The sequence below is a fragment of the Cyclopterus lumpus genome, chromosome 24 (genome assembly GCF_009769545.1).
Source record: "Cyclopterus lumpus isolate fCycLum1 chromosome 24, fCycLum1.pri, whole genome shotgun sequence".
NCBI lineage: Eukaryota > Metazoa > Chordata > Actinopteri > Perciformes > Cyclopteridae > Cyclopterus > Cyclopterus lumpus.
The window spans coordinates 9683758-9695981 of NC_046989.1; the positions used below are offsets into that span (position 1 = coordinate 9683758).

Consider the following 12224-nt stretch of genomic DNA (forward strand, 5'->3'; position numbering starts at 1 on the left):
AGTTTAAAATATACTCTAGAGCACTGAAGTGTTTGTTTTAGGGCTGCAACAAACAATTATTTTAATCATTGAATATAGTAAATGGTAAAAAGCCACCACAAGAGCCAAATGTGTACTTGTATTTCGACCAAAAGCTCAAACTCCAAGATAATCAGTTTATTCTCATATGCAAACAAAAAGCAAGTTCACACATTTGAGAATCTGGAACCAACGGGTTTTGTGCATTTTTGGTTGAAATGAAATAAATGATGATTTCACACAACAAAACATTTGACAATTCATTTTCTGTCAAGTGACAAATCAATTAACCGACCAATTGTTGTATATAAGGACTGCACACATATGAATACTTGTGTATTTGAATGTCACTAGCTATTAAGTATATTGAGAACTCCTTCACAAGGGGTGACTTCACATTCACATTATATTTAACGGCATGAATGAGATAAACAAAGTATAAAAATTAACTAATAAAAGAGCCACATTTATAAACGTAATTATCACACAAGACATGAAGTGATGAATTAACACCTCGATGTCAACAAGTGTCATGGATGGCATCTATAATTGCATAACCCTAGAGCCTGGGTCACTGCTTCTTGAGGGGTTGTAAATCAGACCTGCAGTGCTGGTTTACCTTACTGTGTCCTTTTGCCACCATTGGAGAGAGTCCTGTGTCTGCAGCGATGAGCTGCTGTTGGGTTGAACAGAACATCACTGTACAGTGTGTCACTGCATTTCTGGACAGCTGCCAAATGCTGTTTATAGCTTAGCTGGGGTCAAGTTTGACAGCTCTAATAACCCTGAACACACTCACCGTCTAATCCATAAAAGGCTTTACAATCAAAGCTGAGAACGACATCGCTGCATTGTGTCTGTTTGTCCGGCGGTTAAGTTAGATATGTAACGGAATGCAATTCATATGACTTTTTCTTTAATCCCATCCATTGATGATTTGAACTGGTTCGAGATGTTAACAAAATGATCTTAACCCATGCCTGAATAAATTGCACGAGTTCTGCACAAGCAATTCATACCACCTAGGGGACAGGTTGCAGCCGTTGTCCCCTCCCGTCTCATCTATAACCTGTTTGCATAGATCTCTACACAATGCTATCTTGTGTGTGTGTGTGTGTGTGTGTATGAGCAGTGACTCAGTGTGTTTCATTTCTTTTGTGTGGTTCTAGATGCCCCCTCCACAGAGCAGCAGGAGCTGTTCACCCAGAAACTCCAGCAGTGCTGCATGCTCTTCGACTTCCTGGACTCGGTGATGGACCTGAAGAGCAAGGAGATCAAGAGGGCCACTCTCAACGAGCTCGTGGACTATGTTTCCACCAACAGAGGGGTGCTGGTGGAATCTACGTACCCAGAGATCACTAATATGGTGAGCATTGACGTAAATAAGGCTTTAAATTCTTTGGTGCTTCTCTTAAGTTTCTGTGGACTTTTTAGATTTGGAAAACAACAGCAGTTAAATTCCAAAGTGTTATTAAAATAGCAAAGAGGTCTCCTTTTTACCATCTTCATGCCTGACCTCTTACAAAACTGGTTCAAGTTAAGCACAAAATCCACAGGAAAGCTGTAATGAGAAGTTTTGTTTGTCTGTTTCTTTCCTCTTTCTCACCCACTGCATCACCCACTAAATACAGTACATGCCGAGTTCATAAAGTTTCATAATGTCTGAAACCGGTTTTGTTATTCTCTTAAAAACATGTTTGATAATGTGAACAATAGCTGCTGTTTTTCAACACTGTTTTTCTTAGCAGTTGCTGCTGTTGAAAGCGTGTATGATGACACACACATGAACCAGTACAAGGGAAAATACTGCTAATAATAACAGTCTGACAGCTGTTTTATTTATTTATGTACATCATTTCGGTCTATAACAAATGCAGAGATTATTTTCAAGTTGTTGAGGATGAGAAAGTCACCTATTGAACAGTGACGTGTGAAATTAACATTTTAGTGATTACATGAAGTAATATTTTACAAATGTATTATCTGGCGATATAAAGTGTTTCCATGAGTGCTTTCACTTTAAGTGATTAACACTTGGGCTGCTGCAGGAATCTGATTACACAATAGTCTGTTTAAGAACCGATCCCATGCAAAGTATCTGAGGCCAGCATAGCATAGATGTGTGTTCATGGAGCAGGTGCCCTGAGCAGCCTAGTTTCCTCCTACAGTACAGTAATGACTCATGTGCAACATTTACAGGACTGTCAGTTCTGCAGTGATTCACTCCACACGGCAGATTATCGTGATGGATACGAATGAGCACAGCTGAGTCAATTAGTCTTCAGATTATTATTGGACAGTAATCCAGGTCATACCTTGCAACTATTGATTTAGAATTCAGTTTGTCTCTCACTATTGTCTTTAAAAATATTTCTCCGGTTAAGATGATTACTTTGTTTAAGCAGTTGATATGAAAAAAGTAGCTAGATGAAAAGGACTGGCAGAGCTGGCAGTCTTTGAAAGTTGTTGAAAATAAGTAGTTGCACTAAATGACTGCAGAACAATGACATTTGAACCATTTCCCCCATAGGTTTTTATTTTATTTTGTCTGTCTTTGCCTTTTCAATTGAGACAGGGAGAAATTTTTTTGCCCAACATATCTAGTGTTTGGAGAGTGATGAATTAACAAGTCTTATTCACATTAGACAGTATTACATTATTCCTGCACATAAGTATTTAGTTGTCTCTGGATAATAGAAATCCCCAGACTGGCAGCAAAGTGACGTGAAGTCTAAGCGCAAAGACTAAGACCCAGTTTCCACCAAAATACCAGCGATACCATTCAGGCACATGCCGTGCTAATATTTCTTGAGTACTCAGCTGTCACATTCAGAAAACGGCACTGTTGTGCAGCTGTAATGTGCACAATAATATTTCTTGTGTGGTACAGATGTCTAATTACAGTGATTGAGAAATAGGCCATTTCCAATAAGATAGTAATCCTGAACAGCGAAAGTGCTTCAGTTGTAATAAAAAATGCAAAAGTAAATGCAGGTACTGCTGCTCCATGCAGCGAGGCAATACAAACATTTAAAAGGAAGGTAAATAAAAAGTTGTGGCCTTCTAATGTTTAATGTTGATGTTTAACCTGCGGGAACATCTGTGTTTAAGGCACAGTATTTATTAGCAACATGCTGCCTACTGTTATTGTACCGGTCCCACCCTTAAAGCAACCAAAACACACAGCAAAGACATCATTTGGATTTTAAAATGATGAGTTATGGCTGCTGACACCCCTAGAATTAAACTAAACACCATCTCTCTACCTTCACTTTGTCAGGAGTGGAATCAGCTGTAAAGCTCTACAAACAAGCACAGCAAACAAATGAAGCTCAAATAAACAGAAGCAACACTAAATATAGATGCATTTTCAAACTGGGTCTTATTTTCCGAGTTTTATTTTTTTCCCTAAATATAAACATTTGACCTTGGTGGATTTATATATGGATATAGTGGACTCTGTGCCATGTCTGAAACATGGCATGGTTAACTTTTCAATGTGCCAACACAGACTGTAAACATGGAAGGAAATCATCCAATGTTAGCCGTCCAAAGTAATGCAAATATAAGTGATTAAATGCACTCACACTAATGCAATCACAGTAATAAATCACACCAACTAGAAGCAGTTATTTTTGAAAGTATGACTTTTTATTATTTTCCATTATTATCATTTTTTGTTCAATTCTTTTTAAATGAGGAGAGACCAGTCAGATGAATAAAGGATCATATTTATTGTTAACAGATGATTTGAAATGATTAAGTCTCAGAGTCTTTGGCGCTTGGACTCTACGGGGAGATTTGTAATTGAGGGCCGTCTGCCCCGATCAGCAACGATCTAGACCCCTGTGGTTGAAGCTGATGGATCTGTGGAGATGGGGAGGTGGAGGGGTGCGTAACAGCAACATGAATGAACTGAAGGTAGAGAGACAGTCATATTTAAAAGAGACAGCACCAAGATGATTGGCTAACCGTGTCATTGTTTCCTTGTGCTTATTGGATAGAGGGGACCAGCTGATCTGCGCAGCTCATGTCATGATTGACGGCAACGAACGATGACAGCGAGTAAACAATGAGTGAGCATGTGTGAGAAATGATTGGCAGACGTATGAGAAATAAATGGGCTTGCAAGGTTCTGGTCTTCCGACTGAACTTGCGCTCTAGCTTCACTTCACTTAAGTAAAATATGCTTTGACCTGCAACAATTATACTTGTTCAAGTGTGAGAAACGGGTCATCAATTGGATAATGAGCAGGTTGATAAGGCTCGAGTAGCTTAAATGAAGGACTCTTGCCAGTGCACAGGTATTGTCAGTGGTCCTTATTGGTAATGTCATTCATCTGTTCACGGGCAGCACGAAGAAGCGTGGGTCGAGCTCAAGAGAAACCCAGTCCTGTCCTACAGACTGTGTTTTGAATGAGGTTAAGCAAATAGCAGCTGCACTCAGAAGGCTGGGTTGATAATAGCTCTCCCGGATACTCCATGCTTGGCATCACATTATAATGAAGAGGTGAGGATTTAAAGTGCTGTCCATTATTCCTCTGCAGCGAGGACGGCTTTGATCACTGAGGTTGTCGGGAGTACAAACAGACAGGTTTCTCATCTATGTAAAGGGAGCTTTCGCCTTATTTGCCAATTCTATAATTAGTACTTGTTATAGAAAATCACATCTCTCAGACAGTTTTGTTTGTATTCTATCTCATCTGTGCCAGAGATGAGTGAATAGCCAGCATCTTTGAGCTATGATTCTCCCTTTATTTGCTTTAATTTCCTTTTTGCTGCGTTTAATGCTTACACGTTCTCTCTCTCTTTCTCTGTGTTGCTAGGTGTTGGGTGCTACTATTGTCACCCTGAGTTTGACCCCATTCAGAGCTACAGCCTCCTTTGTGATCTGCATGTGTACACTGGCTTCACTTGCAGCATTGTCTCTTAGAAACAGTCTTTTTTTGGATCCTCCTATGTTAGTCTTACACTCAAATCCCAGTTTCCTTTTTTTCTTTCTCACACACTACCTATGTTTGCTATCCTCCCACAATATTTTCTCTTGTATTTATTGAAGTGACTGGAGAAATTAAATATGCTGAATGTTTGAGTTGGGAATTATGTAACCCATTAGATGGTACAGACATCTATGATTCCTGACAGAACCAAATATATATGACTATTATATGGTTGTCAGGCAAGTTTTAGAGTAATATTGAGAGCCTTTTCTTTGCGATGGACTTTTTAGATAATGATATCTTTGTATATACCACACTAAATCTAAATCTATATCTTAAGTGTTCATGGCGTGCTCATGAGTTATGAACTAGCAGCAATCGGCTGCTCAGGGTTGTGTGCCACAGCTACTGCGGCTGCTTGATCAGCGTGTCACTGCGATTCCTAACTTTCCATTGTTTTAAGAACTACAGCATCCGCTTGTCCCCGTCATCTCATGCAGTATGTTGGCCCCATGTCTCTCTCTGTGCACCTCCTGCTGAAGGCCAATGAAGAGACAATAGCTGCACCTCACCGGCAAGACCAGGCTTTATGTTGTTCGGGTTATGCTCCTGAGGCCCGTGTCTGCCCAAATACCACCAGCACCACGCTTCATCTTCTTTTTGTGAGCATTTGGCTTGAGAGCTCTCTTCCTGGGAAAATGGTCATCACACTGAGGCACAATGTCCCGCCTGGCAACCCACTCTGTGAGTCATCTGATTCGAGCTCAGCCAATGATAGGCCTCACAACAGGGAAGGCTCAGTGATATGCCACGGAGAGCTGACGCACTGATTTATTTATCTGCCTCATTATCAGCATCTGCACACAGATGTATGTACCAACTATGTGCCATTACGGTGGTAAAAAGGTGGGTCAGTCACGCACCAGGTAAAGGTTGTTGCTCTAACTGTTGTTATAATATATCTAAAGAAAAGACAATGTCAACTTATGTGATTTTTATATCACAAGAGAGACAAGAGGCTTGTTCCATTTCCTGCTAAACATTTAAAGGTTCTCTATATTCTATTCATTGCATTACTATATCTGTGTAGTGCCCGTCCTCTGGTTGCCCCTCAGGTAAACACTGTCTGCATTGTTGCCTGTGTTAGCATGTTGAGAGCTATGTGGAGGCTATAGATATTGACTGCATTCCATATTAATGACCTTCAAGGGAATTTATTTAAAGCTGAAAGGCCAAAATGTGAATATTCCCAGGTTTTCTAAGGCTACATTCACACTGCTGCGTTTTCATTTAAAACCAGGGTTTAAAAACAAAAACGATCTCTGTCCACACAGGCGTTTCAGCACCATTTTAGATCCATACCTTTCTTAAACTAATATCACATGACTGTTCACGTACACTTGGCATGTGAGTGCCAGTGTAAACAGGAAGTAAATTGGTTGACCTCTTAATAATAAGAGGTCGGGCTTGATATTTAAGATCTTCCTCTATAATCATCTCTGTAAACTGAGGCAGGTTTATTTTTCAAACGTAGTTACAAGGCTGGAGGTTTTTCTCCCACGCATCAAATTAACTTTAAAATGAACACTTACAAATTAAAGTGTACTACATTATGGGTCAATAAATTGGGTCAACACATGTGGCTCACTCATTTCCTCTTGCTTTTGTCTGATGTCTCTCTCGTAGCTCTGCCGGTGGCTGAAGTCCCGGTCGAACTGGAGAGTGTTTATGCTTTTATTCAACTATTCACAATAGTTGTGCAGAACAAAATGAGCATATATAAGAAAAAGGAAAGCTCTCCATTTTGTGTCAATCGCTGTCGTTAAAGTCGCAATCCAGAACTTCAGACGTCCACTGCAATATCAAGTAGTGAAGTTTTCAAACTTACCCGGCTTCGGTAGCGTGTTCTCAAATTCCGGAGTAGTGTGGACGCTCAGTGTAAACGTGGCAACGGGTATGCACTTTAAAATGGAAATGTAGTAGTGTGGATGTAGCCTTAAAAAGCAATTTGAACAACTAAGCGTTAGCTGTATTTGCTGATGTGGCTAAATGATTAATTGATCAATAGTTCATAGTTTTGACAAAAGTATGATCTCTAAGGAGTACTGCCAGTCTCTAAAGCTACATTTAATGACTTTCAGATGTATTTGTGGACGTGTCATGAATGCTGATATGTGCAACTTTATTGTAAGGTTGTCAAAAGTGCTTCTCCCTGCAAACAGGCATAAATTCCACCGTGTAAAACGCATGCTGGCAGTCAACAGGATCTCTTACTGTTTGGCTAAAGAATGGCCGAAATGCTGGATGTAACACTGGTTGTACAATTGTTGTGTCCAGATGGTGTTTTCATCAGCCCAGAAGCAGCTGCACTTACACTGTCAGACCTCACTAAAATAACAGGAAGGACACAAGCAGGCAAATAATAGCTCAGTACAACAGTGGTATCTCTGAATGCACGGTTCAGTCAGCCTTGAAGGGGAGATGGGCTACAGCAGCACAAGACCATGCTGGGTACCAGTTTGTTCTCCTCGTGCCAGATCATCTGAATGTCACAGCATCAAAGCATTGTTGCTGACCAGGTGTGCCCCTTTTTGTGTGTGTTTGTGCTACCAGGAATAGTATAGGATTTTACATTTGTGTGAGAGCTGCAGTCAAATTAAGTCTCATAAAACTGGAAAACCTAATTCACTGGAAACCTAATTCAACTTTCACTTGTATGCTTTATAGGTATTGAGCAGATACATATTATATTATATCCTATTAGATTTCACTATTCTACCCATCAAGTCTCTGCATGTTTAAGTAAGGGACACTTCCTCCTAGGGTTGCAAAGGGGCGCAAAGTTTTCCGGAAAGTTTGCACGGGAATTTTGGGAATTAAAAAAAAAGAAGAAATGTGCCTAAGTTTTTTTGCATGAGCATATAACAGGGAACTTAAATGTAGTTGAGAACAAGACTATGCACGCTTAGCTCAGCTGGACCCTGAATGCAGCTGGTTGGGAACATTGTCTGCCAGAAACATAAATGTTTTTGAACGTCTTTGTCATCAGTGTTGCGTCTGAGCGTTTCAGCCCTATGCCTGGCAAGTGTGAGAGCGCCGAGTTGCGTAGAGGCCAAAAGCGGTATTGCAGACAGATGGAGATTTAAATTATAGCTCGCAACATATTGAAAAAAATAACTGAACTAGTTCATTTTTTGGAGCTGTGAACTTAGTTCAACATTTTGAATTATGAACTATGAACTGAACTAGTTCATTTTAAAATGTGTGAACTATGAACTGAACTAGTTCATGTAGAAAGTGAACTTTCCCAACACTGTTTGTCATTACCTAGCATATTGATTACTTGGTAAACTGAAGCCATGTTCATTTTAATACCAAGTTTATTTGTATACAGTGGACTAACTTTTTACAGCAGTGAGGAGGACGATGATGAGGTCCAGGAAGAAAGCATTTAGACCTGAAAGGATTCAGGGGAAAACACCCCAAAAACAATTTGGGTTGGGGGGGTGGTGATCATAGGGAATACACCTTTTTTATTCAACGTTCATGTTTTTGTTGTTCGATGAAAGAATAAAGTTCTACTCACAAAATGTCAAAAATCAAAATGTCATTTTTAAAAGTTGTATTATAAATGTTTGCATGCATGTCTGCTTATGACAAGGTACATACAGTTAAACCAAAATTCCCTGTTAATTACCGTTTATTCCCGTGGAAAGTTTCCAACTTTGAATATTCTCGGAATTTTGCAAACCTACTTCCTCCTCATATACTCTCCTGTTTTTTTAATGAATATTTTAAATTAGCATTTTATTTCTCTTCCAGATCTGCACCAATATATTCCGAACTCTTCCACCAAGTGACAACCCAGATTTTGACCCAGAAGAGGATGAACCCACTCTAGAGGCTTCCTGGCCTCACATTCAAGTAAGAGTCCGATGCTGAGCCCGTCTGTCTTCAGCACCCTTTTGATGACATCATTGTGTGTTGTCGTGTGTTTATGGTATTTCTATTTATTTGTGTGCCCCTGCGCATTGACTGGAGGCATTATGGAAAATTACTAATGTGCACATTTCTTAAAATTTGACACAAATGTCCACTTGGACTCAAGGATGAACTGATAAGAGTTTGGTGGTCGAAGGTGACCTCAAATAAATATGTTTTGGGTCATAACTCAAGAATTGATAGGCTAATTCTGACAATTTTATACAAATGTCTTAATCGAAAGAAATTATTAATGTGATTTACCTTTTCAACAGACATGGAGACAAACAACTACAAAGCGCTGATTCTAGTTCCTTTTTTCTTTTATCTTCCAGCTGGTCTACGAGTTTCTGCTGCGCTTTCTAGAGAATCCAGACTTCCAGCCCAGCATAGCAAAGCGCCACATCGATCAGAAATTTGTTCTGCAGGTTGGAGTCTTTTTTACATTTTTAAAAGACATTTAGCATCACTTTTCAGGATTGTGTAAACGAACCAACAGGTTCAAAGTGAACCTATTTTATTGAACTCAGACAATGTTTTCAGTTACAGACGTTAATCTATATTTCTTAATGCAAGATTACATTAGGATTATGATATTACCAATAGTTTGTGTAACTGCAAATTCATCAGGGCTTGGCTAGCAGTCAGAGAAACCTCAGATCACAGCAGTAACAGTTTTTAAAAAGTACCAACAACAAAACACATTTTAAGAAGACTTTGTCCACTTAAAACTATTAATAAATAATGATTCCTAAAGTTATTTTTTGCCATTTAGATATCTGACTGTTGAGTTGGTAGTTTTGTGACAGTAAAACGGCAACTACAGATTATTTTCATTATCTATTAATCAACAGATTTTCTCTAACCACTACATTTTTAGAATGAAAAATGTTGCTGTTTATAGACTCTATTTTGATATCTTGAAATGTCTTCTTTTGTCTGACCAACAGTCCAAAACCCAACGATAACAAGAAAACAGATAATAATCTAGAAGTTGCAACTATTGAGTTTTTGGCATTTTGTTCAGGGAATGACTTGCTCCTGACGGCTCTCATTGGCTGTTACAGATGGTTGTTCAAATTACTAGAATTTCTAATGTGATGAATAACTGTAATTAGCAACACAACGTGATGTGTTTTGGGACTGCGCAGTAGTATTAATTGGATGAGTCTGCCCTACATCTACCCACCTACTCCAGGAATGCCTCACTTCTTATGTGAAGCAGCAGCTAACGGAGGACCACGGGGCCAGGAATGTTGGCCGGGCCACATCTGAGGTGCCTGGACCAACTTTCCATGATGTGAATGTGTCGTGGGGCAGCTTTAAATAGCTGCTGGTTGTTTACCCTTCAGGTTGAGAAAAGGAGGTCTGTGGTTGGAGAGATGGGAGCGAGGAGGTGTAGGTTTGGGTGGCGATAAAGGCAGGGATAGCCGGCCCCTGGTCTGGATTAACTTAAGTTATCATAATACACACCACGCAGGAACAGGTCTTCCAATATTCAAAGAAGAAGACGTGGTGATCAAAAAGATGAGGTATCAGGGCATCCATACAAAGCCACAAAGGGGGGAGTCCTGGTTAGGTTTAACTGGATATACCATACATTTATTAAGACTTTGACCCAAGATACTTCAGTGGTGATCTGGTTCGCTAGTTAATTTAGTAGTTAATTAGTTTTTCACACAATGTGACAGCAGGTTAGTGAATATGAAGTGAGACTGCTACAAGCTGTGTGTGGTAGCTTTGTCCTGCTATATGTTATTTTAGGCAGCCAGGTACACATATTTGCATCATACATTTGCATAACAACTAACTCTGTATGTGTGGTTAAAATATTCACATTCAAGCATGTCTTTGCTGGTTTTTTAGGTTGATATCAAGTGTGAGCAGTGGGATTAGTCATTTTTATTTATATAGCCGAGTATCACACGTTTTCCTCAGGGGGGCTTTACAGTCTGTACAACAATCTGTCCTTGGACACTCACTTCAGATGTGGGAAATAAACTCCTTTTAACAGGGGAAAAAGGGAAGAAACCTCTGAGGAGGGATCTCTCTTCCAGAATGGACAGATGTGCAATAGGTTTTATGTACAGAATAAGCAACATCGTTAAATTACAACATAAGTGACCATGTATTAAAAAGGATCCAGGAGGATGTCGAGCAGCTTCTAGGTGTCGTCTAACAGATGGAGCCTGAACCAGGCGACCTGCTCTCCACATCGTAACCTAGAAAGAGAACAGGCTACAAAAACACAAGAAGCAATCTCAAGCAAAAAGGGTGTGGGAAGACATTTAATCACAAAACAAAGTAAAATCGTATTACGGTCAATTTCTCACTAAATTAATTTGATGTTATTCTTCTAGCACAGTTGCAGATTTAAGTTAATTTAGAAACTATCTTAATTTAGTTCAGATGAACCTGAGGCTGAAACATGGGACTTCGTCCAGCAAGTACCAGATGGAGCCTGAGGTTTTTATACGGCAATAGAAAAACTGCTGTTGGCTTGCTGGTCTAGATGTTATTATTACTTATATATATCCCTTATTTTTTGCTCTTGTCTGTTTTTGAAGTCTTAATCTCAATCATATTTGATGGACAGACAGGCTTTTAGTCGGGGAGGTTCTCATTTAATTTTAGTAATGACCTGGTTATCTCAGAGGATAATCTTCCTCTCACAAATATGAAATGAACAGAGATGGACTGTTTTATATGTGATTACCAAGAGTTTATGTTTTAACCATGGAGGAGAATCGTACTGTACTCTTACATTTTTTTATCTTTTCGTAAATATTGAGACGGGAATATGCCTCTATGATTGTGTCCAACTGCAGATGGACACAACATGTCGCAGAGTAATTAGACTCACTGAGTTACTGGGACATGTACTGTTCAGGCTCCTGAGACAACTCAAATCTCCCTACACGTCCTTCAAGGCAAATTTGTGATTTTGATCAACGTACATTAATCTGATATAACTTGACTTTGCTAGTTCTACCATTATGATAGCAGGGAAATAAGGGATACAACTATGGCCCAGCCTTTACACAACCCATAACATAAATAAACAGTTTGAATCCGTTGATAAGGTTCCCTTAGATTGTACAGCTGGGAAAAAAAACACCACCACTGCTGTCGGTGATGGTGGCATATCTGTACTTCAGTTTCTCCAGCCAGCGAGTGTTTGGGCCGCCAGGTATGGAAGCTGATGGTTAGGAGGCTTACCACTCGAGGTTCTCTGACTAACACAGTATGTCTGTGTTTCATCATTTAATTATATCGCGGTGCAGA

At 39.6% G+C, this 12224-nt stretch overlaps 1 protein-coding gene across 2 annotated transcripts in view; it reads left to right on the top strand.

Moving 5' to 3' along the window:
- Positions 1–12224, top strand: part of ppp2r5a (protein phosphatase 2, regulatory subunit B', alpha isoform) — a 29624-nt gene that overhangs the window by 10776 nt on the left and 6624 nt on the right. For both annotated transcript variants that reach the window (XM_034527111.1, XM_034527112.1), the window contains exons 2-4: positions 1188–1384; positions 8781–8882; positions 9275–9367. In XM_034527111.1, the coding sequence (XP_034383002.1) occupies positions 1188–1384; positions 8781–8882; positions 9275–9367 (392 nt within the window). The remainder of the gene's footprint in view (positions 1–1187; positions 1385–8780; positions 8883–9274; positions 9368–12224) is intronic.